The following is a 25,334-nucleotide window of genomic DNA, read 5'->3' as shown; positions in this document are numbered from 1 at the left end:
ATCTGCTATTTCCTAACTGAATGTGTTAGAGGAAATGACTTAACTTCTCTGGGCCTTGAGTTTTTTACTGTAAAACGACAGTACATGTTTGTGCTTTATAGTATGGATGACAAATATTTAGCTATCATATCAGCACCTCTCCCTCCTGCACCTCTGGCAGACATGACTAACTGATCACATGATTAACTGATTGCAGTCCTCTTTGCTCTGAACCAGTTTTGCCTGGCACTGCTTGAACTTGCTGAGCAGCTGATCTAGGCTTCTCTGCCGGTATTCAGAGATTCCCAGCACAGAGAGAACTCCCTGAGGCTGTGGTTCAAAACTCCATGCCCATCCTCCACCCTGTTCCCACCTCCACCCTGACAGGCAATTCACGTTCACCCCAACTTTACTCCTGCTTCCCGGGAAGGAGCGGGCAGGTTACTGGGGACTGAGATCAGGGCAAGGTAGCCCCTAAAATTCTGTGCTTGAGACAGTAGATGGTAGGGCAGTCTGATCAAGGCTGCAAAGACCTGCCTGTTTTCTGGGGGCCAATGATGAGGAGTTTGGGGAAGCGGTCACAGGTCTTCTCCTTGGACCAGATGTCTTTGTGACGTTTGTCCTCGCAGGGGTCCTACAACAACAGTGGAAAAGATGTCAGGGGGTCCAAGAATCCAATGAATTGACTCCCGTCACACAAGGATTTGTGGCTCTTACAGCCCTGACAGGCTTTACTACATATGTCCTTGTCACATCCCACCTCGGGACACTGGGGCAGGCAGGAACCATTTCTGGTCAGTCCTAGCAAAACGCTCCGCCTAGTGTTTGGCATGTAACAGGAATTCACAGCGCCTGTTTAAGTTAAATGCCTGAGATGTGTCTCAACCAGGGGTCAAAAACTTTTACTATAAAGTTTAGTTAATCTTCTGAAATGTTTAGTAAATATTTTAGACTTGGGGACTGTCTGGTCTCTGTCGCAATACTTGTCTCCACTCTTGTGGCATGAAATCAGCCACAGACAAGACAGACAAGAATGGGCGTGGCCGAGTCCCAGGAAAACTCTATTTACAAAAATAGACCAGGGGCCAAAGTTTGTGGACCCACAGTCTGAACTCTGAGCACGTCATTAATTCCAACTTCTGTTTCTAGTTTTTGACAGCCCCCAGGGACAGACTTCCCCCAGAACGGTCCCAGCTCCCCTCCCTCCCTTGAGTCCCCTCTCCCATGGCTTGGGGCCTGCTGCAGGGAGGAGGCAGAAAAGTCTAAAGGTCAAGCCAGGCTGGGCAGTCACTTCCTAGACTTCATTTGCATTATATTCACTTAAGGTTTGTGCTGCTGTTCTTTTTAGAGGCTGTGTATGAGCCTGGAGGTCTGTGTGGGAGGTGTGCACACCTGTGCATGAGAACAAGTGAGTGTGCCCATGCTGATGAGCAAATGTGCACCTGAGTTTACACTCCAGAGTGAGCCTGAGGGTGTGAGGGCTGAGCCCCCGAGCCCATGTCTGGAGTGTGCGCCTGTGAGCAGTGGGCATTCCCTTCCTGCGACAAAGTCCCCCCGACCCACCCACCTGCCAGAGCGGGTCCTTCTCCTCGGAGAAGATCTGGAAGTACTTCTGGGCCAGCTGCACAGGGGGCAGCGTCTGCAGCCGGAGGTTGGTCCAGGAGTGCAGGAAGCGCACCAGGTGCTTGAAGGTGTACAGGCCCAGGCGGTCATTCCCGTAGTTGGACAGGTGGGTCATGAAGATGCTGATCTGCTCCAGGGAGGGGGTGGGAGGCAGGGGCTGGTCAGCCTCTGAGCCACCTTTACCCCACTTCTGACCTTTCGGTCTTGCTTCAGCTTGAAGGGCCACTCGATAACCAGTCCAAGGTTCATCGGGGCCATCAAGAAACTTGCTGTGTGACCTTGGGCGGGACATAGCCAGGTGAATGCAGGTCTGACTGACCACTAACTATTATAGCCCTGAAATGGGAAGCTGACCTACTGTGTAGTTATTTGGGTGTTCTGTTTTATTTTTTTTTTGAGGGGGTGCATAAGGAATATTCAATTATCCCATAAAACTAAATACCACCACCACTGGATACCTACTTAACATCTATACTTGATATCTATATCTATATCTATCTATCTATCTATATCTATATCTGTATCTATATCTATCTATATCTATATATAGATATCTATATATCTATATATAGATATATATATATATATTTGTATTTTTCCGAAGCTGGAAACCGGGAGAGACAGTCAGACAGACTCCCGCATGCACCCGACCAGGATCCACCCAGCACACCCACCAGGGGGCGATGCTCTGCCCACCAGGGGGCGATGCTCTGCCCCTCAGGGGCGTCGTTCTGTTGCGACCAGAGCCACTCTAGCGCCTGGGGCAGAGGCCAAGGAGCCATCCCCAGCGCCCAGGCCATCTTTGCTCCAATGGAGCCTCGCTGCGGGAGGGGAAGAGAGAGACAGAGAGGAAGGAGAGGGGGAGGGGTGGAGAAGCAGATGGGCGCTTCTCCTGTGTGCCCTGGCCGGGAATCGAACCCGGGACCCCTTGCATGCCAGGCCGATGCTCTACCATTAGCCAACTGGCCAGGGCCTTGATATCTATATTAAAACATAAATGATTATTTCCAAAAAAAAAAAAAAAGATTATTTCCACTTTACAGATAATGAAACAGGCCCAGAAAGCTCAGGTGAATAGTTTAGACTGTATATATTGATATTATATATAGTTTAATGTATAAATAGTTTACTATGCATATTAATATATATGTATGTAAATATAATATATATGTGTGTGTGTATATATACACACACACACATTTTTACACACATACCAAGATTGGCAAGAGAAGATGGTCTAAAATGCTAACACTATTATATTGAAGGGCAAGACTACAAACAGAGAAAGGAGATGGCTTAGATTCTCTGCCCAGGAGATGCTGCACAGCAGGGACAGAGCCAAGGCTGGAGAAGGGGTTTCCTGGTGCCCGGCCCTCACACCTGCTCTACCCCGGCTCCTCCCGGGCCCGGGAGGCCTGCTCGGGGCCGACAGGCTGTCTGAAGCTCTCCTCACCACAGACCAGGCTGTGGAGCACTCACAGGATTGAGGAGCACGGTGAGGAAGAGCTCGCCCCCATTGATGATCTTGTCCAGCTCGCCGGAGCCACCAGGGTACTCATTGTAGAAGATGGTGTGCGTGAAGAGGCCGCAGGTCTGCCGCGGGAGGACCTGGGGGTGGGGGCAGAGAGGAGCTATGGCGTCTCCAGGAACAGATGGGGTGGGAGGACCCTTCCTCAGAACAGCCAGGGCGTCTCCTCCTGTGGTGACAGCACAGCCCCCACCCTTGGGGGTCTTCTCCCACAAAGGCCCACAGCCCACGACATTCTCCCAGGTGAGCCCACAGGCCTGGCCATTTTGCAAACTTCATAGCCATTCTTTGTATGAGGTGAGCAGACCCAAAAGTAAGGTAGATGGGCTAGTAATGTTTCTGGATACTTGGACTGTTTGTACAGCATGGATCACTGACCCTGTCTGGAGCAGTTTCCCTAGTCATGCTCTGCAACTCCTGTGTCAGCATGAGAACCCGTCTGGTAGTCCTCCTGGTCATGCATTGGTTTAACTCTTATTATCTGTCTCCTCTCATGGGCTCCAAGAGAGCAGAGAACTCACCTATGTTGTCACCACCTCCTCCTGGAGTTAATTCGAATGCCTAGTACCAAGGAGGTTGGTGGGTTGGTGGGAGGGTGGATGGGTGGATGGGTGGATAGGTGGATGGGTGGGCGGATGGATGAATGGATGAACTGGCCTCCCCACAGCTGCCCATCTGAGCTAACCACTCATCCTTCCAGTGGCACAGGCCAAAAACCACGGATTCATCTTTGAGTAATCTCTCTTTCCCACACCCAACACCCAACTCATCAGCAGATCCTGCTGGCTCTGAAATGTTCAGAGTCCGGAATCTGACCACGTCGCAACATCGCACCCTGGTCCAAGCCGCCACCGCCTCTTGTCTGAAACGTTGCAGTCGCCTCCTAACTGATCTCCTGCCTCGCACTTTGTCCCCAACAGTCTCTGCTCCACACAACAGCTAAAATGATGGAAATCCCTTTAAAATATGAATAAGATGCTAACATAACTCCATTCAAATCCTTCCTAACTCAAACTAAAAGCTAAAGTGCGTCCACTGACCTTACGTTGCCCTTCACGCATGATCTGGCCCATCACCCCTCTGGCCTCCCCTACCACCTGCCCCTCGTTAGATCTCCTCCAGCCCTACCGGACTCCTGCACACCCCGCACAAGCCTGCCTTAGGGCCTGTGCACTGTCTTCTCGGCCTTGAATGCTTTTCCTCATACAGCAGCGAGGCTCACTCCCAGGAAGGTCCTCCCTTATTTAAACTAGCTTTCCTCACCCCTCCCACACACTCCATACCTCCCAGACCTACTTGATGTTTCTCCAGGGCATTTATCACCATCTGACCAACGTATCCCTTATTTGTGAGCACCCCGTCTCCCTGTCCCCATTGGGTTTGTGCACTCCTATATCCCCAGTGCTTAGAACTGGGTCAGGCACACTGTCAAAGCTCATGAAAAGAATTTAAGTAAGCAAAAAAATGAGAGACAGAGGCCTGTCCCTCGGTCTCACTAGAGGCCCCTTTAAAGAATGTTCATCCCTTGTCGCGATGGCTAAGAAGGAGTTCATAAGAGGGGCATACTGGCAGCTCACCCTCCTGGGGAGTGGAGAGCCTCAGATACCGGAGAGGGCAGCAGAAACTGGCCTGAAACCCCGAGCAGGCTCCCCAAGGCCACGTTTCCCAGAACAGTGTGTGCACACCGCCTCCCAGCTGCCAGGCGCCCGCTCACCATGATGCCATTGTGGATGAAGCCACGGCGATAGCGGGCCGGCTTCAGGTGGGGATACTCCTCCGTGCTGGTCACACGGATGCTCCACACCTGCTTCCAGGCCTCGTACAGCTGCACGTGCACAGGGTACACGCCCGAGTGGTGGGGCGCCACGGCGTACCCCATGTCTGTGGGAATTCCGTGCTCCTGGGGAGAGGAGGGCCAGGGCAGAATGAGCGTGGGGGTCCATCCCCTCTGGGCCTTATTTCCCCTTTGCAGGACGGGAGAGAGAAATCAGAGACTAGAACAGCAGGGCAGTGGGCCCAAGCTTTCGTGGTACAGATGGGGAAACTGAGGCCCGGCAGGGAAGAGCATGTGCTCAGAGTCTCCAAGTGAGGAACTAACTCTCAGACCAGTTCATGCCCTCCAGCCCCCAGGAGTGAGGGACAAGACAGGGCTTTTCCTGCCTCCCTGGCCGCAGGTTGGTTGGTGGGCCCACGCTGAGCCACCACCAGACCTCGTTCCCTCCGGGTGAGCACCCCTCCAGCCTTCCCGAGCCTCCCATTCTAGCCGGAGGAGAGGAACTTGGGGTCAGGACACAAACAGGCCTGGGTTAAGTCCTGGCTCTCATTAGCTGGTGTGGCCTCCCTGAGCTTTGGTTTCTTGTCTAAAAGTGAGGCTAGCGATACCTCTTGGGGTCTCTGTGAGGCTTCCATGAGACAGTGGCTATAAAGATGTTGATAAAAAGCCATCAGACTGAACTGAGAAAGCAGCCAGAGGTCCGCAGTCGGACCCCGAGCCCAGCCCTAGCCCGCCCGGCTCTGGCCCGTAGGGAATCTTACTCACGACAGCGAACTTCTTGTTCAGGGCCATCTGCTCAGCCAGCACAGACTGGTTGTGGAACAGGTGGGGCTGCATGTGGCTCCACATGTGGGGGAACCACCAGAACTCCTTCACATAGGACAGCAGCAGGTCGTCCCCAGCGTCCTCGGCATCAGTACCTGCCGCCCAAGCACAAGCAGCTCAGCCCGGCCCTCCGTCACAAGGTCCTCCAACCGGGGCTGGTGCGCAGGGACCGGAGGGAGCAATGGCCATGCCCCCTCCCCTAAGAGGGACAGCTGCCTGAGCTACAGCACAGGAGCAGACAGAGCCCCAGGCCAGAGCCCTGGCTTTGATGCAATTTATGACCTTGGCCAAGACCTTCTGCTCTCTGCAATGCAGGGTTCAGAGGCAATGATCCCAAGGGTTTCTGCCTGCTCCAATCCTATTCCTATTTTCACTGGATCATTCATCTTTTACTTATTGATCTGTGGAAGCTCTCTGCATGTACACAGGATGTCTAATGCTGTCTCGTGTGTATTGCTACAACCACCTCTGATATGCTAAGGGCTGAAAATATCAGAAAGGCAGAGAGACGACCCAGGGTGGCTCTTATTTGGCTTTGGAGCTACGTTGTATACTTCTCCCCCAGAACTGCAGGCTAATAGAGTTTTGCTTAGAATTCAAGAGAAGCTGCCCTCACTGTGGCTCAAGCAGAAGGCTGCTAGAGGAAAGGCTCACTGCAGGTGACACTCAGGTGGTGTCACCTGACCTCTGACCCAGGCCCTGAAGGGGCAGAACATGAGGACTGTTGATAAGCCCAACAGAGGAAGGAAGGCATGAACCAGACAGCCCACTGCCCTCAACCTCAACACTTAGGGCTTGAAAATAAACTCATAACGGTGCTCACGTCCAGAGTGGGTACAATTATAGGACTTTTTCACTTTCTGTGTTATATACTTCTATAATTTTTAAAGTTCAATTATATTTTTAAACAGAAATAGTTCCAATCATCTTAAAAGGTGGGGTGAGGGAGTGACAAGAAGATGGTTCGCCAGGACAGCACAGTCTGAAGGCGTGGGGGGCAGGGGGGGCCTCGCTGTGCTGTCGCCACCCCGAAATGGCCTCTGCCTGGGGCTATGACTGTTCTGTGAGCTGCTGGTTGGAGGGCAGAGGGGTGGGCAACAGGGACCAAATGTGCCCCTAACGTGGCCCATCAGACCACCTGGAAGGTGCTCATCGGGTACAGCCAGGCCCGCTTACCTGTGTGGAAGAATTTCCCTGAGTAGCCCAGGTTGAAGGTGAAGTTTGGGATGTGTGTGCGTAGTTCGTTCTGTGTATCAAACAGGGCCTGAGGCGGGCAGAGGAGAAGAGCAGGGATGAGGGCAGAGCCAGGAGCTCCGCTCCACCCGCGGGGGCCTGGAAGTGCCTTGCTGCTGCAGGCCCAGCTAAAAAGAGTGCAGGGCCTGGTGAAAGAGGAAATCATGGGGCCTCTACTCGGAAGTTAAGGATGCCAGAAAGCCAACAGCAGGGGTTACACCTGGTACGGGCCCTGAGTGGCTGCACGGGTCCCATCCCCATGAAGCCAGTCCTATGTGACAACCTACACCGGGCTTCTGGCGAGAGAAGTCCTAGACTCCAGCCTGGCTCTGCGTGTCCTTGAGAAGGCTTCGTAACCTCTCTAGGCCTCACTTTCCCCAAGAGTGAAACAGGGATAACATCACCTTCCTCATGGGGCTCTAAGAACTAAATAAGATATTGCACATTAAACTGCCTGACATTTGGTAAATGATGAAAAATGGTGGTGTGGTATGTCTGTTTTTGGTCACCGCCACTATAAGCCTCATGTCTAATGTGGAGGATTTCTCCTCATAGGTGAATGCAAGGCTGATGTCACAGGACCACGACCTTTCCAAACACGCACTGGGCACCCAGCAATGCAGTGTTCCCATGCAGGGCACACCCAGTGCTTTGCAAGTCAATGAAGGGTTGTTGACACTTGTGAAACAAACGCACAGTTGTACTCTGGGGTTAAGACTCAAAAATATCCTTGCATGACGCTTAAGGCGGCTAAGAAACCCCTATTCGAACACACTGCAGACTCAACGTCCCGGCCCTCCTGGGACCACTGCCAGCATCTCACCACGACCACACTGCCTGATGGACATGTGTGCTCGGCTGGGCCTCAGTGCCCTGCTCTGTAAAATGGGACTTACAACAACGTCCACATCACAGGGCTCTGTGAGGAGCAGATGAGGCGACGCACAAAGAGGCCCGAGCCCAGAGCCTGCCCTGGCCCAGTCCTGAATACGCGGCTGCTGTTGGTCACTATTTAAATCGCACTGTGCAGCCAGTTCTGTGCCAGTTAATGAGGCGACAGTCATGTCTCTGAAAGAAAGGCTCAGTTGTGGCCTGTGCTTGGGAATTATAGAAAAAACCCCACCTCTGTCCTTTTTCACTCACAAGGACATTTAAGGCAAAGGGGACCCCGGCTGGCCATGTGCTTTGCAGCCTGTGCTGAGCACAGCGTACAGCAGAGGGTGCTGCTGTTAGGATTCTCTTACAGAAACAGCCCCAAACTGTTAGCATTCCTCCCACTCTGAAAACTGGAGCAAGGAAAGAACCAAGAGGGGCAGCTTCAGGGTTCATGGGGGACATGGTGAGCCTGTCTGGTTTCATCATGGGGTCAACCTCGGGCCGGCAACGACGACCTAGGTCACAGCAGGCGAGAGCAAGGCTGAGCCACCAGCAGCCTGTCCTAGGTGACATCTCAGGAAGAAACACACTTGGTCAAGATCAAAGCAGCGCTGCCCTGTCCCCAGAGACTGGAGCCGGAGGTCTGCACATGCCCCCTCACGCCCCCACACGCCTCACCCCAGCACCTCTGTGAAACCCTAGGATGGCAGAAAATACCCTGAAACCCTCCCCTCCACTCCAACTTGTCAGTTGACAGCTGAGGCTCAGAAATGGGAAGGGACTTGCCCAAGCCATCCAGTTAAGGTCAAATTGGATCTTGAACCCAAATCTTAACTCCCGAGACAGTGCCTGCTCCCCAACACCATCCACCCTGCCCTTGTAGGGAGGTGTGAAGAACAGTAGAGAATTGACTCTTGACCAAGGCTCACCCCACCCTACCCCACCCCAGCCTTCCCCCCCAGGTCCCAGGGCCAATCCCAACAGTTATCTCAGGATGGTGACAGCACAGATAATCTGGGTCACTCAGGGAGAAAAGCATTTCTCTTGGATGTCTCTTTTCCAATCCGCCTCCTAACATCAAAAGGAAGTCTTGGTCTGGTGCTAATATGTCTCTGACACTTGCTAATCCGGCAGAAGAGCGGACAGGCTGCTGGAGGCAGCAGTATCTGCAGAGTTTAATCCCCGGCTTTGTTTCCACTGGAGCTATTGTTATGGTAGCCTTCTATTTATGGCAACAGATACTGATTTCCCCATTTGCCCTGGTGAGGGCCTTCTCTTTGCAAATAACACAGTAAAATAGCAAGGAGATGAAAACTATCTTATTCATGGTCTTAATTTGCAGGCTTCTCTGTAGTCCTGAGCCACGTGCAAAACTTCCTGGGTTTGCAAAATGCTTGTGCGCAGAGCTTAGTTTGGTAAACACATTTCAAATTAAACACACACATTCCACTATCTACACAGACCTCGGTTGAAATATGCCTTGTGTATAATTCAAGCTCTAGTTCTTGTTTTAAGAGTATTGTAGGAGTTCTGGTACTGACATAAACATCTCTGAGCGTTAAAAATCATGTCTAGATTAAAAGGCGGGTCAACAACTCTGCACAGCTCCCGTCTGTGCCTCCGTGACTGGGTCTCTTCCTCCACAGATACTCCAGATGCAAAATTCCTCTAGTCAGTACTTCAATATAATTTTAAATGACACTGGCTTCAAATAAGGCAATTAATAAAACCACCCAAGAGAGAGGGACTAAGAAGAGCACGGGGGAGATGCGGACAGCAGAGTCCTGCCCGGGGACAGGGCAGTTTGAAGGGGGGCGACCACGCCCTCCCCGGTCTGGGACCTGGGCCTACCTTCACGTCGTCCACCTTCATGCGCGTGCCCTCCTTGCCCACGAAGATGTCATCGATGTCCACCAGGATGTAGCGGTCCAAGGGCAGCGAGAGGCGCTTGCCGGTGAGGAAGGCCACGGCGTCCACGAAGACGAGCTTGTGCAGCCAGAAGCTGAGGTTGTTGCCGAACAGCACGCGCTGGATGCCGTCGTGGAGGCCCAGGTCCTGCACCACGGTGGCGTGCAGCGCGGCGTGCAGGCCGGCGTCGGCGCCCAGGTGCGGGATGGACTCGGACGAGCGTGTCTTGGCCAGCAGCACCGGCTCGTAGGTGGAGTGGTTGGACTGGAACACGGTCCAGTCCTCGCCGGGCAGCACGCCCTTCTCCACCTCGCTGGGCCGCGTCACGTAGAGCAGGGGCGACCTGGGGTTGATGCTGCAGTCCTTCAGGCCCAGGTTCGAGTGCAGGAACAGGGGGAAGCCTTTGAGCTGCGCACTCAGCAGGCTGTTCTCGTTGGCCTGCAGCCGGGGCGAGGCAGGAGGGGAAAACAGAGCCATCAGATCCAGAACCCGAGGTACCACGAATCTCAGGTGTGCAGCACAGTAATGTCAACAGTGTTCACTAACCTTCACGAGGGCTTGTACCACTCTGGCCCTGTGCTACCTGGCCATGCAAACCCCGCTTCATCTGTCACAGTAATATCCTAGCTAACACGTATGCTGTCCCTACCAAAGCCAGGCACCGGTTCCAGCACTTTGCATGCGGGGGTGCTGGTAATCCTCAGTGACCCCATGGTGGAGGCATTGCTATCACTCTCATTTTAGAGATGAGGAGAATGAGGCCCAGAGAGGCTAGGTAACTTGCCTAAGACCACACAGAGAAAGGCCCAGCAACTGGCAGTATGGACTCTGCCACCAGACTTCCTGGCCCTGGGCCAGTTATGTAACCTCAGTTCCCTCTGCTGTATGATGTGGCCGAGAACTTTTTAAACACCTCCAGGGGTGGTGGAGAAGGCTGAGCGTCAGGTCGGCAAAGTGCTCAGAACAGGGCTAGCGGCATCACCGACTGCTCATGCAGCCCTCACACCTGCCTCGCCAGGAAGGCTCCTTTGTTGCCCTATCTCCCAGGTGAGGAAACTGAGAGGTTTTTTTTAAATTATTTATTTATTTATTCATTTTAGAGAGGAGCGTTAGAGAGAGAGAGAGAGAGAGAGAGAGAAAGGGGGGAGGAGCAGGAAGCATCAACTCCCATATGTGCCTTGACCAGGCAAGCCCAGGGTTTTGAACCGGTGACTTCAGCGTTCCAGGTCAACGCTTTATCCACTGCGCCACCACAGGTCAGAGAGTGTGGCCCTCAGTCACACGGCTGACAGGAGGGGCCAGAGTCTGCAGCCAGGCGGTCTAGTCCTGGAGCCCACACACCTGACCACCTGGCTCTGTTTCCTGGGGTTTCTAAACTGCTTTGCCACTAAACTTTTCTTCAGGAGAAATCTGAGGTGATGCCAGTGTAGACGAGACCAAAGAGGAGGTATCTACCGGGGTGCCGGAACAAAGACACCACCTTACTGCATTGCCAACCTCCACTGCCCCCAGCACCCTTCACAGGAAGCCAGCTCCCCAAACCTCCCTTCTCCTTCCGGGGTCTCCCACTGCCCAGCTCTCTGGAGACCTGCACCCAGCACCCTCAGCCCTGCTTCTCCTCTTTCCTAGGCTCCCAGCCACCTGCCTCTGGATATGGTACAATTTGTCCTCGTCCCTGTGTCAGTTCCACTCTGTCTTCTTGGCCTGGCAAACTTCTGCTCATCCTTCAAAACCCAACGTATATACCCTTTCTCTGCACTGGCCTCCCTGGGATCATGTTAAAGCCTCAGCTATAGCACATTTTACCTAGGCTGGGTCCTTGCCCTCATGAACCTTAAAGTTGAACAAGGAAGAGAGACAGCAATGAAAACCGCAGAGATAAACATAAAACTTCAATGAGGCACACGTTACCCAGAGGAGGTTTATAGTTCTAAAACACTAGATCACTGGGTATAGTCAACCAGTTCAGGAAAGGCTTCCTGGAGAAAGGGACTTACTAAAGAATGAGTAAGCATCAAGTAGAGGAGATGGAGAGGCCAAGTTCAAAGGATAGCAAGTGCTAAGGCCCTGAGGGTAAGAGAGGGCTCAGCACAGTCAAGGAATAGCAAAAGGCCAATAGCGTGATCAAGAGAGGAGAAGAGATGAGAAAGAGAGGTCAGCTGGGGCCAGACCTGCAGGCCCTACAGGCTGGAAGTGGCTGTGGGAAGCCATCAAAGACTCCATCAAAGGATTTTGAACAGAGGGCTGACAGGTTCAATTTGCATTTTAAAAAGTCCCATCTGGCTGCTGGGTGGAGAATGAGTGGGGTGGGGCAAATTAACAGTGGACAAAGGGCACCAAAAGAGGCTAGGGAGGGTGGTAGGGTGGTGCAGGGGGTGGCCTGGAGCTGGCCAGGTGAGCACCGCACAGGGGCACTCAGCTGTGCCCAGCGTGGAGCCGCACCTGCCCAGAGGGTGCCTTTTACTATCTCCTCCAGGCAGGAGTGCTTTTTTCTAATTTCCACAAAGGCTCCGCAGGGCTCTGGCCTTGTAAACCGAGATAAGGAGCCGCATTTGATGGTATCAGTTACCAGGAGTACCTGCCAACTCCCCTCTCTGTCCCATGCCAGCCACAACGCAGCGTGCCCGTCCTGGGAGGCCACCTCCCCCAGCCCCAGGCTTCCTCACAAGCCCTAAGCCAGCACTGGTCGAACAGAACTGCAAAGCCAGCGACATTTCAGGCCCTGTCCATCACCTGCTATGGCCTGGGAGGTCACGCTGAACCACAGGCACTGGGGGATCCCATTTCAAAGCCCCGACCCTGAGCTGACTGCCAAGCGCTGGCAGCTCAGACAGCTGCCCAGCTGGGACACACTGAAGAAGGGAAAAAGCCAAGTTGCTGACTGTCCACTCCAGGCGGCAATGAAAGGAACCAGCTGGGGAAGGGAGTGGAGAGTAAGCCACAGCATCAGACGCTGAGCCTCAAGGCAGGCCCCACACCGCAGGAGGAGAACCCCCTGCTCCTCAGCACTCAGGACACCCAGGAGACACCGAGTCTTCCAGTGGGGTCATCCAGGGAGAGGAAGGAAGCCCTGATTGGTGCGCTGGGGAGCCCAGGACAGACTTAGTGACAGGGGTCCCCAAACTCTTTACACAGGGGGCCAGTTCACTGTTCCTTAGACCATTGGAGGGCCACCACATACAGTGCTCCTCTCACTGACCACCAGTGAAAGAGGTGCCCCTTCCGGAAGTGCGGCGGGGGGCCGGATAAACGGCTTCAGGGTGCTTCATGCGGTCCGCGGGCCATAGTTTGGGGACGCCTGGACTAGATGATGACTTTGGGACCCCATGGGTCCTCTCTGGGCCTCAAGTCAGCTTACTCTGACATGCTCACCTGTGGCTGATTTAGAAGCAATGAGCTCACTGTCTGGCACATAGTAAGTGCAAAACAGAGGTCAAGAAGTCCTTATCAATCCCTGGAATGGGGGCTACTGATGAAGACCTGTTCCCACCCTTAAGGACCTCACATAAACTACAAGACTTAAGTGCTACCACCAGTTGTTTGCTGGACATAGAGATGACAAAAGTGTGACAGCTGCCACTTATTGGGTGGCTCTGGGTACCAGGTTCTGTGCTAGTGGTTCCCATCCCTTGTGTTGCTTTATCTTCAACATGACCCAGTGAGACAGGAGCTGTGATTGGTCCCACTTTACAGATAGCTTGAGTAGTACCCAGTCTAGGGTCACTCTGCTTTTAAGGGACAGAAAGATCTAAACAGGGTCTGTGCGTTTCTGTCCCTGCTCTTACACTGACCTAAGAATCTAGCACAAGTGGGAACAGGAAAATGAGTCTCCAGATCCCTGGGGTCCACAACCAGCATTGTTTGGCCAACCCCAAAGTCACCAGCCTCTGCTCAAAACTAAGTCAGGGTCTCATCTTATGCAACAGGGTAGGAAGAGCATGAAGACTTGGAATTGCCACTGAGCCCACCCACAGTGGGACTGAGGATGTCCCTGCCCCTCAGGTAAACCTGAGGGCCCCGGGTTTACCTATAGAACAAGGAATTGGGGCTAGATGGAATCAAAGTTCTTAGTTGTACCAACTGTGCCCAGTGACCGCAGCCCACTGCCTGCTCTCCAGAGACTGGGAGCTCTGCACACTGGATGTGGCCTCTGATGCAAATTCTACTGTATAAAGTGTCTGAGGTTCCTGGACTCATCACACAATGGTTAAGGCTCAGGCCTTAGAGCTAGACGCCTGGGTTCAAACCCTAGATCTGTACTTGTTGGAGGTGTGAGCGTGGGCATATTTCTTTATCCCTCTTTGCCTTGATTTCCGTCTTTCTTAAATCAGGATAGCAACTACCTGGCTTGGAAGGTGGCTTGTGAGTGTTCGATGAGTTAGTCACATGAGGCATATAGGACAGGGCGTGGCTCTGGGTGAGCACTCAATACCATCAGCCATTCCTGCCTTTTTCAGGCCTGGGGCTCCGACTCAATCTTAATGAAGCTCAGGGCAGGAGAGGGAACAGAGTCCAGGAGCAAAGAAAGAAGAAACAGACAATGAAGACAGCCTGACTTTCTGCCATTATAAAGCCATAAACCAGGTCAGCGTTTCCCAGAAGGTGCTCTGCGAGGTAAAGGGTTTTGTGATCAAGCCAGTCGGGAGCAAATCTCACCAGGGTGCTCTGCAGCAGGACTTCTAAGGGCCTCCACTTCCCTGGCCCACAGAAACCTCCTTAGTGGCAGAGTGTCCTGCGGCATTAACGCATGAAAGAACACACCGTGGGAAACCCGCCCAGCACAGGGCCAGTGCCCAGAGCTGCCCACGAGAACCTGGGGACAAACGGTCATCTGCCAGTGGACATGGGCCACTCCCGACCCACCTCCTGCTCCCTTCCCTGCTCACACCAAGCAAGAACCTGCTTCAGGACGTATGCACTTACCGCCCCCTCTGCCTGGAAGGCCGTAGACATAGAGCCACACACCCCTTCCTTCCAATCACCTTATCGAGGACGACTCCCCTGGCCATTCTTTCAAAAACAGCCTCAACCACCACATCCATAGCCCCCATGCCCTTGCCCTGCTTTATTTCTTTTTGAAATTATCACCAAATGCCACACGGTATGTTTATTGGTTCACTGTCTGTCACCCACCTTACCCCACGGTGCTGAAATGTCAGCTGCATGACAGCAGGGACTTGGCACGTTTTGATCACCACTGTGTCCCCAGCACCTAGCACAGGGCCTGGAACATACTAAGTGCTCAGTCAATATTTGCTGAATTAAGGAACACATGCACCCAACTAGAGTCCCAACCAGTGCTTGCTTTCACCTGGCAGGTCAGAGTTCTTTGGCCAGAGCCTCTGAATGTCCCATCAGCTGTCCCCAACCTCCCTCTCCCCAAAGACAGCTTCCACGACACTTTCAGCAAGGACTCTGATCCCAGCAGTCACTCTGGGTGCCCCACAGAGCCCAGAGCAGCTCACTTGCCCACTGGGATTTCTTTCTCCTCTTTCTCCCAGTGCAAAATGAATTTGATTCAGGAGATGCATACATTCCACATGCCACCAGAGCCAAGGGGAAAGATCCTGTGATCCAGAGCCCAGACTGTCTAGGTCTGGGTTCAAATCTCGACTCTCTCACTAATAGGCTGCACAGACACATACACATAAATTAACCCTACTGAGCCTTGGTTTGCCCACCTGCCAAATAGGGGGACGACACACCCCACCCTTCGGAAGACTGCCATGACAGGTTTTGAGGAATCAAGCAGAGCATAGCTCTCCTACCTTGCACCCATTCCCAGGCCCTCCTCAGGCGAGCACCTGCTAGGTGCCAAGTCCCATGCATGGCAAGCAATCCCCCTGCCATGTGCTCCTAATAAAAGCTAATCTTTAAAAAGCCCTTACTAGGCACCAGGCACAGTGTGCTCCAAATGCTTAATATACATTCGCCCACTGAACCTCCACAAAAGCCCTGGGAGGCAAACACTACCATTATACCCATTTTATAGATGAGAAAAGTCAGGCACTCAGCTAACGAGTGTGGAGATGGGATTCAAACTCAGCTGGAGCTCATAACTGCTTGGGGACCCTGCTCCCTGCGTACCTTGAAGAAGCCGATGATGCCCACGCCGTAGGCCACACAGTACTTGTCCAGCAGCTCCCGGTTCCAGGCGTCCAGGTTGACGTATTTGAGGATGTTCTCATAGATGATGAGGGCAAAGCGGCCACGGCCCTTGTCGGTGAGCGTGGGCATATCCCCCTTGCCCGGTGCAATCTCTGTGCGGTACTTAAAGCGGCTCGACTCCAGGATGGCCACCACCTCCTGGCCCAGCTGGGAGTAGAGGCTCTCCACAAACACCAGCACCAGTGGGTCCGTGCGGGAAGGGGCGGCCGCCTGCACGGGCTTGAGCGGCAGCAGGCGACTGGGGGCCACAGGCGGTGGGTCTCCACAGTCAGGCTCGGGGGCGTCCGCCGAGGGCTCCAGGCCCCGCTTCCAGCCATACAGGTAGTAGGCGGAGACAAAAACGCTGAACAGGCAGAAGACGAACAGCAGGAAAAGGACGGCCTGCGGGGACACGTGCCGACACAGCCTGCGTAGGCGCGCCAGGGCGGGCATCCTGGTCCCCGAGACCTCGGCCACTGGAGGCCCAGCCTGCCCTGGCCCCCAAGGCCCCACGCAGGAGGAGACACCGGAGTTGTCCACTGACCAACAAATTCACAGACACGCAGCAAGCAAGGCCCTCAGTGGGCAGCGGGAGTGGAGGATCGGGCCGCCGGCCCTTCCTCCCAGCCGGGGGCGCAGTCTGCAGGCTGGTTGTGCTCCTTCCTTCCTCCGCACCCCTTTATGTCACCATGGCAAACCCCCACGTGGTCCTGTGCACAGCAGAAGTGCCCCAGGGCGTCAGGGCCTCCTGGGGGTGCCCGGCAGCAGGCCGGAGGGTGCTGGGCAGGCCCGGGGGTGCCGCATGCCGCTGGCTTGGTGGGGCCCCCGGGGCCGAGGCTGTGGAGAGAAGTCAGAAGGCGAAGAGTCAGAGTGTGGGCTTTGGGGTCCACTAATAGTGGATGCACAGGACCTGACCCTGGCAGGCCCAAGTTCAAGTACTGCTGCTCATTCTGGTTGAATGATTTGGGCAAGTTCCTTCATCTCTCTGAGTGTCAGTTCCCCCACCTGTGAAATGGGGCTGACATTAGTACCCACCTCACAGATGGCTGCGGGCTGGAGTCCAACAATATGTATAAATCGCTTACGGCAGCACCCAGCATCTGCTGTCTACAAAGGCAGTTGCTATTTATTGTAATTATCAGAGTCCAAGAATACCTCAAGAAAACACCAGAAGCAGGAAGAAGTGAGACAATAAACATTTCCCAGGCCTGGGAGTCAGAGGTGGAATCCTAAATCACACTTGAACACCACATCCTCACCGTCTTCCCTTCAGTTACGCTCAGTGCTTCTCCCCATTTCTCTCTCTTAAGGGGCCCAGCAGTCCCATCCGACAGATGCAAAGACTGAGGCTCAGGCAAAGCAGCCGCACCATCAGTGGCTTAGCTGTGTTAGAAGGCCCCTCTCAAGCATCAGAGACCTCCTCTGTGAACTCACCAGCCCTGCAGCACGTGCGGCCGAGGAAGAACCGAGTGAATCAGTCTGAGGAACTTAGCACAAGCAACGTGTAAGAAACGACAGCTGTCAGTATTTGCCCCAGTGCAACAGGGATTCCTCAATCTCAGGGCACATGTCCACAGGTGCACACACCAGGTTCCTGAGCTTCCTGAGGGGCCAGCAGGCAGAGAAGCATCTCTTTACTGGGCCTCTGTCTGCTCAGGCAGCCATAACTCTGGGTTCTAGCCTCCCCCTCAGCCAACCTCGACAGGCATGCCGTCTGCACTGGTTTTCCCGGTGAATTAGTGAAGACCACATACTCCGTAGTCTGAGGCCCCAACTCCATCACCCCAAACAGCACCCCCCACCACAGCCCTAGAGTCTCCCTTCAACATGAGGGGAATCGGCTGCTGAAAGCTAGCAGAACTGCCCAGGGCAATGGCAATGGGGATGGGGATGGAGAAAGGGACAGGGACAGGGACAGGTGTGAGGGCCAGAGCAGCCAGGGAGGGAGTGTAAGCCTCCAACATGGAGGGGGTGAAAACCTTCAATGTCCCTTCCTACCCAAGGCTACCCAGGGTGTTCAACATGGGGACAGCGTACCAGAGACCCTGAACTTCTAGGAACTTATCCTAGAGGCAGTAATTGCAGAAGTGTATAAAGATTTCCTCACAAAAACACAAACCTCAGTGCTATTTATAATAGCAAAGGATGTCGTTTACAATAGCAAATGCCCAGCATTAGTGGACAGTCTTTGGCTATTATAACACGCAGACATGTGACGGCATCCCAGGCAACCACTCACAAAACGTCAGAGAAGAGCATTGACTGACACGGAAATATAATTACCATATGGATTGCTTAAGTGGAATTTTGGGTAAAAATTTTTATGCCTAGGCCAGAAACTGGTACTAAAAAATAGATAGATAGATAGATAGATAGATAGATAAAAGGTTAACAATGATTACCTCCCAGTTGTTTTTCTTTTCCTCTTTCTGTTTGTCTCCTAAATTTTCTACAATAATCATTTATTATTTTGTGAAAACTAAAAAAAAGATGTGTTCAGCCCTGGCCGGAAAAGTCGGTTGGTTAGAGCATCATCTTGATATGCAGAGGTTGCTGGTTCGATCCCCATTCGGGGCACACACAGGAACAGATTGATGCTTGTCTCTCTCTTTCTCTCTTTCTCTCTCTTTACCTTCCTTTCTATCTCTCTCTTTACCTTCCTCTCTATCTAAAACCAATGAATAAATTAAAAAGAAAAAGCCATTCAACCAAAGAAAAACACTAGAAAGAAAAAGACGTGCTCAGAAGCAAGGGGCAAAGGTGTGAAGTGAGGACATGTCTTAGCCGCCAAGTCTGCTCGCAGTTCTGCCGTGATGTGCTGTGTGACCCTGAGCACACCCTGCTCCTCTCTGGGCTTCCTGCCTATTAGAGAGGGGCTCAGGTCACATGATCGCTGGGGCTCTTTCACCTCTGAGTCTACAATTCATTCCCTACTATGTGCCAGTACCATGGGGGCCCCAAGGCCACCAAGAAAACACACACCTACAATGCAGGGGGGTGATGTGACAGTGGAGAAGGGAGGGTGTTTGAGAGACCCGAGGGCCACCTAATGTGGAGGGAGGACCAAGGAAGGCTTCCTGGAGGAAGTGGTACCTGAACTGACCAGAAGAACAAGTAAGGGTTGACCAGGGGTAGGAAGAAGGAGGGGCACATACCACACCATGGAGCTGAGGGATTGTGGGCAGCTTTCCAGGGACTTCGAAGTTCTAGCTGAGAGCAGGCAAGAAAGGGCACGTTTCTTGGGCGGAGGCAGGAAGGCCGGGATGACTGGTCCTGTTTATACCCAAGGTGTACTGTCGTCCTATTTCCCACTGATAAGGGTAGCCCTCTGCCCTGCGGTCACAGTGAGCTCCGCCCCTTGGTCCAGGGCCAGGACAAGAGTACAGTGGGTGGGGAGGCAGAGCTTCTCCAATGGTGCCCTGCTTGCCACTGAGGCATGAAGCCACCCAACCCCACTTCCCTGGCAGGCCTGGGTGCCGTGGTCACTGGCTCTCGGTCTACTGCATTAACAGCCTTTCAGTGTGTGTGTGGTCATTACGCAACCAGCAGCAGCTCCGGCATCTGAGGGACACAGACCCTTGTGGGAATCAGTTAACATTTTCCCATCAAAAACCGTGCACAAGCCCTGGAAAACGCTGTGACGATTTTGAGAAGCCCAGATTCCATGACCCCAAACCCATCCAGGGACCTAAAGTCCTAGGCTAATAAAGCCTAATGGTTATCGCGCAGACTGGAGCCAGGCAGCTCTGTTCGACCTGAGCCCCGCCACCAGTGGTTGTGGGAAGCTATTCCAGTGCCCCCAGTTTCCTAATCTGTTCAAGAGGAAAACTTGACCCGCTTCCCAAAGTTGTGCAGATTAAGAGAGTTGATCTATCTAAAGTGCTCAGAACCACGCCTGATGCATACATAGCACAGAGGGTCAGCCGCTAGAACCATGCTCTCCTGCTTTTATTTAATGTACTCATCATGTGGGTACAGTGTTTCCAGGAAACACTGTAAAGCCCTTTGCGTGCTCTCTGAATCCCCATCTTCAGGGGTGGCGGCCTTTCCCAGGAACTGGATGGATGGGCAGGGAGGAGCCAGATGGTTACAGGCCAGGAGGCTATAGAGAAGGCCATGGTAAAGCCAGGCCCGGGCTTGAGACAGGGTGAAGGGAGCGAGAGAGAGGGTGTACCAGCCCCTGTCCCCAGAGAAGTCCTCGTACTCTGGCGTAGGGTGGGGGAGAGCCAGTAGCTTCATAAACAAAGCCCAGCCTCCAACGTGCTGGCCTCTAGCATGGGCCCCACTGCAATCCCCTCAAAGGCCTGGCCCCAGCCGTTCCAGAACCCCTGGCTCCAGGGATGGAGAACTAGAGGCTTTCTAATCTCCCTGGAGCCACCGAGGCCTCAAGGACAGCTGGGGGCTGAGGCCTCAACAAACTCTGCTACCTTGGGCTTTGCCGACATCACCAGCCAAACTCCAGCCTCGCCCAACCAGTCACCAATCTTGGTCACGCATCTAGGCCTTTCTAATGAAGTTCCCCGTGCCTGGAATGCCTCCCCCTACCCCTTGGGACACTTACTCATCCTTCAAGACCCCAGCTGCAATGTCATTGCCTGTCTGAAATCATCTCCACGCACCATACCCCTGCCTGCCCTCCCCAAGTGCTCCCATTCCCCAGGCTCCCGCCCCATCTCCACTCCACAGCCAGAGGCCGAAAACCAGGACCTTCAGGCCAGAACAGGATAAAGATGTCGGTCCTTTTTGACTTGCACAACATTTTTCTTTCATTTGAGATTAGTTATCAACATTTTAAAACCAGGAGATTTCATATAAAAGTCAGCATTTCTAAGCTGTCTTTAAAAATAGCATATTCGGGGGACACAGGGCACACATCAGCTGAGGCCTTCATAGCACCGGCCTCAGATAGGCTGGCCATGCATTCTCCAGGTAACACAGTCCCACTGTCAACATGCCTCCCTCATCTGGCTTCCCACCCAGTCCCGGGTGCACCTGAGTGTGTGGTCCATACACATACACAGTAGACTCCAGGCATTCCTACTCATGGTTCTGACTCTGTAGCCTGCAGGTCCCGGGGCTGGACCAGGTCTTATTGGTCTCTGCATGGACAGGCCCTGCCTGGCAGCTGGCGCACTGAGGGCCTTCCGAAATACCAATTTCCTCTCTTCCCCTCCCCCACATGCGTGTGTGCCCTGCAGGGCAGGAACAAGTCTGATTTGTCCCAGAAGCTCCCATTACTTTCCCCAGACATAGGTCATTAATATTAGTATGCAGGATATGAATAAATGAGCAGCTGTTATTATTCCCAATTTACAGGTGAAGAGACTGAGGCTTCAAGGAGAAGTGACTTGCCACAGTCACATACAAAACCACTAAATCTTGACTCAAAATCTTGTCATTCCTTCATGAAACCCAGGAATTTTTATAATAATAATACCACTATTATTGTCATCATTGTTATTTTTACTGCTACCATTACTGAGCACTTACCATGAGCCTGGCTGGCCCTGTGCTAAGCACTTTTACAAACCTAATCTTTCATTTCATCCTTACAACTACTACTGACAGTATCCACATTTACAACTGAGAAAAATGAGGCTCAGAGATACTAAGTCACTTGCCCAAAATCACACAGCTAGTCAGTGGCACAGCTGTGAAATTTGAATCCAGACCCGATGAGAGGGGGTGCAGAGCCTGCAGGGGAACCTTGGCTGGGCTGGGGGATAGCATGACGGGGCCCAGCCACAGAGGCCTCTAGGCCTCAGCCAGGCTCCCACTGTGCTCTCTCAGCCCTAGGCCCAGCTTTCCCTGCCAAGGTGCTGGGGATAATGAATGAGATGCTCTGGTCGTCATGGAGACGCCATGGCAACGCCTCACTTTCAGGGAAATACCACGGTAACTGTGGCCACTGCTCTCGAGTTTAAAGTCACTCCCTACTCTACCCCACACTCTGAAATGCTCTGGTTCCCCCATAATCTTCTCTAGGGCCCAGAGAGAAAGGAGGCAGAGGTATACAGGCCTTCCCAGAGACCAAGCTGTCTAGAGATCAGGACAGGGGAGGGGGTGCGGCTCCATCCTGGATTGACAGGCGGGCTCCGGCAGTGGAACCAAGAGCTCCCTGAGACTGACTGAGCTTCTTGCGCCTTTAATGGTGAAGTGCACCTAATATGTAACTTGCATATACCTGGTGCCTACCATGTGCAGCGGGCCTCCTGGGAACGGCTTTCTGCCACATGCTGTTTTGCCCCAACAGTCTGAGAGGCAGCAGTGCAGCGGCTGCTGGCGTGGCCGTTAAGGGCTCAGACTGGAGCCAGCCTGCCTGGGCTTGAATCCGGGCTCCATTATTTACTGGCCTTGTGACCTCTGAGTAGATCTCTCAAACTCTTTGAGCCTCAGTTTCCCCAAGTGTAAAATAGGGTTTAGAGTCCAGTACTTATCCATATGCTGCCAAGACTACGAGAGATCATGTGTGTAAAACAGTTCAGTGCCTGGCACAGGGAGATATAGATTAATAAACTATGTGTTAACCATTTAACAGATTTGGAAACTGACGCTCAGGAAGGAACTGGCCTAAGGCCACATATCAAATTAGTAGCAGATCCAGAAAGAGAGGAGAGAGGTCAGGTGAGGGAGCACACTGGGAGTCAGGGACAAGCAGATGACCGCTTCCTCTTCCTCCCTCTGTACTTCCTGAGCACCACGAGGGACAAGCACGGCCCTGGGCACTGGCAACGCAGGCTGCTGGGCTCCGAGGTTTGTCTCTGTGCTGCAGGGTGAGTGAAGGTCCCCACAGGTCCACACGCTCACCCAGCCCAGGTTTGACGTCTTGCCTGGGCTCTTCCTGACAATGTCCCCTACGTCTCCTGTACTCACACACACACAAATGCACAGGTGAACTCACAGCGTGCCTCTATGTTCACATGGCGTCATCACCGGCATCTGGGTTACAGACACCAGAATGGGGAGAGGCGCCAAGAGGAGGTGCACGAGGAGCCTTATAAGCAGGCTCAAAGATGTGAATGGACGCTGGGCTTGGGGGCGGAGGGTGGCTCTGGGCCAGCTTCTGATGGTCCCACATGCAATCCCAGAAACACGCAGCACAGCTGACCCAGCCCCTCCCAGTCTGTCACACCCCCAGCACAGTCATCCCACCACCCACAACCCAGCCACACCCCACAGCCGCCCTGCCCCAGCCTGCCCCACCCACCACAGACAGCGCAGTCTAGAAAATCCTCCCCATTTGCTTCCCAGCTGTGCAGGGGTTTCTCCAGCTCAATCACACCCCTGGGAGGCCCAGACCAGAAGCAAATCCCTCCTCTGCTGGAATTTGCTGTGTGCCCCATCCCCCACAGCCCTGCAGTGCTGCCTGGCCCGGGGCCAAGCTGTTGCTCATCAGTCACCCTGGAGTCCAGGGCTACCATCAGTGGACTGTTGGCAGTCTGGCTCAGAGCCTCAGGACCAAAGTGTACAGTCCAACCTCCAGTGAGCACACAGGGACACTGAGGCCCAGAGAGTAAAAGGACCCCTTGGGGTTGCACTGGCCAGGCCTGCACCCTCACCTAACTTAGCCCTTTTTTTTTTTTTTTTTTTTTTTGTATTTTTCCAAAGTGAGAAGTGGGAAGGAAGGCAGAGACAGACTCCACATGCGCCCGACCGGGATCCACCCAGCATGCCCACCAGGGGGCGATGCTCTGCCCATCTGGGGCGTTGCTCCGCGGCAACTGGAGCCATTCTAGCACCTGAGGCGGAGGCCATGGAGCCATCCTCAGCGTCCGGGCCAACTTTGCTCCAGTAGAGCCTTGGCTGTGGGAGAGGAAGAGAGACATAGAGAGGAAGGAGAGGGAGAAGGGTGGAAAAGCAGATGGGCGCTTCTCCTGTGTGCCCTGGCTGGGAATCGAACCCAGGATTTCCACATGCCGGGTCGACACTTTACCACTGAGCTAATCAGCCAGGACTTTACCTTGGCCCATTTTTTTGTCCACAAAAAACCTTGCCCAGCCCCCTTGAAGGCCAGCCTTAGCTGGAGGTTGGACTCCACCAGCTGTGGATTTCAAAAGTCCTCGATGAGCAATTCTGCTCCTCATCCTTCCATGTGATGCTGGATTTACACTGCCAGACATCAGCTGCTCTAGTAACTAGACCACTGGTCCCCCAATGTCACAGGGAGCTTTCCAAGGCAGAAGTGGTCCATGTGTATCACTTCTATGTGTACACAGGAGAAGCGCCCATCTGCTTTTCCACCCTTCTCCCTCTCCTTCCTCTCTATGTCTCTCTTCCTCTCCCAAGAGCATGTGCCCTTACCAGTTATCTTCCCTTTCTGAATCTTGCTGAATGCATTAATGTGAACTTCCCTTTCTTAGACAGGATATATCTATACAGTGTGCTATTATTTAACTCTTATGACAGCACCATTTCACAGATGAGGAAACTGAGGCCCAGAGGGAACCCGTGAGTTGCCCCAGAGGACAGAGCTAATAAGCGGGAGACAGGGATCCTTAGCACAGAGCTGCCTGGATTCATCACCTTTCGGAACTGTGGGTCCTTCCTTTGTTCACCCACGATGTCCCATCTCCACTCCCTTTGAATGGTGCTTTCTGCTTTTGTTTTCAACCATTTTATGTGTGTTTTAACTTAAAAGCAGCCTGTAATGAGCCTTCTTGGAAGAACACCCACAAATCATCCATCAATCTACAAGCAAACAAAGCACAAAACCCTGCTTCACTCCCAGGTTCCCAGCCGGGATTTGCTGTGGGTTCTCCGGCAGGGAATTCCCAGCAAGAAACCTCAAGAACTTAGACCGCTTGTTGTGAATTTGTCTTTCTTCCAACAGGGCCTGAGTTGAGAGTTTACCTTTGCACCAGCTCTGAAGAAAGGGTTTACGGAGTAAACAAACAAGATAGTTTGTGGGAGGGGTGGAGGTGGGGGACAGGCAGATCAGGACCAGTGCCCTCCTGTCCCAAGGACAGGCTCCTCCCAGTCCCCTGAAGCTCCCAATTCTAGTCATCATAGGCACGCTCCTCATTCACCCATTCAGCTTCCCAGAACAGGGCTCCCTTCTCCCAACCCCAAATCCACTTACGACACAGTCATATCCATCCCTAACTACTTTTCCTAGGCTCAGATCATAGGCACTCAAAAACACCGGAATGATATTTCTTTGAAAATATCATAATCTCCTCAGCTAACAGCAGCGAGCAGTGACTGAGCTCCTGGTAGCTCCCCAGCCCCACACCCAGTTGTGCTGAGAGCTTCCCCTGAATTACCACTCCAAATCCGCACATCCTGAGAGGCAGTGTCACCAAGATGGGCACTTTATAGATGAGGAAACCTAGGCTCAGAGAGGGGAAGCAACTGTCACACAGCTGGGCAGAGGTGGAGCTAGGACAACTCCAAGTCAGCCTACTTATTGCCTCCGCTTGTAACCCCTACACAGTCCTGCTG

At 53.2% G+C, this 25,334-nt stretch overlaps 1 protein-coding gene across 6 annotated transcripts in view; it reads right to left on the bottom strand.

Annotated features, from left to right (window-relative positions):
- NDST1 (N-deacetylase and N-sulfotransferase 1) overlaps nt 1-25,334 on the bottom strand; it is an 83,667-nt gene that overhangs the window by 13,061 nt on the left and 45,272 nt on the right. For 5 of the 6 annotated variants that reach the window (XM_066273020.1, XM_066273016.1, XM_066273019.1 and 2 more), the window contains 8 exons: nt 15,834-16,730; nt 9,690-10,184; nt 6,906-6,993; nt 5,670-5,824; nt 4,845-5,030; nt 3,082-3,210; nt 1,547-1,729; nt 517-613 (listed from right to left, as the gene is read on the bottom strand). In XM_066273020.1, coding sequence (XP_066129117.1) covers nt 517-613; nt 1,547-1,729; nt 3,082-3,210; nt 4,845-5,030; nt 5,670-5,824; nt 6,906-6,993; nt 9,690-10,184; nt 15,834-16,346 — 1,846 coding nt within the window. In that variant the 5' untranslated portion in view covers nt 16,347-16,730. Of the gene's footprint in view, nt 1-516; nt 614-1,546; nt 1,730-3,081; nt 3,211-4,844; nt 5,031-5,669; nt 5,825-6,905; nt 6,994-9,689; nt 10,185-15,833; nt 16,731-19,048; nt 19,191-25,334 lie in introns of those variants that run through there. The other variant, XM_066273022.1, reaches the window with a different exon arrangement.

The sequence above is a fragment of the Saccopteryx bilineata genome, chromosome 4 (assembly GCF_036850765.1).
Source record: "Saccopteryx bilineata isolate mSacBil1 chromosome 4, mSacBil1_pri_phased_curated, whole genome shotgun sequence".
NCBI classification, from domain to species: domain Eukaryota; kingdom Metazoa; phylum Chordata; class Mammalia; order Chiroptera; family Emballonuridae; genus Saccopteryx; species Saccopteryx bilineata.
The sequence above is the reverse complement of the archived record's forward strand: the minus strand, read 5'-3'. Positions and strand labels throughout refer to the sequence as shown.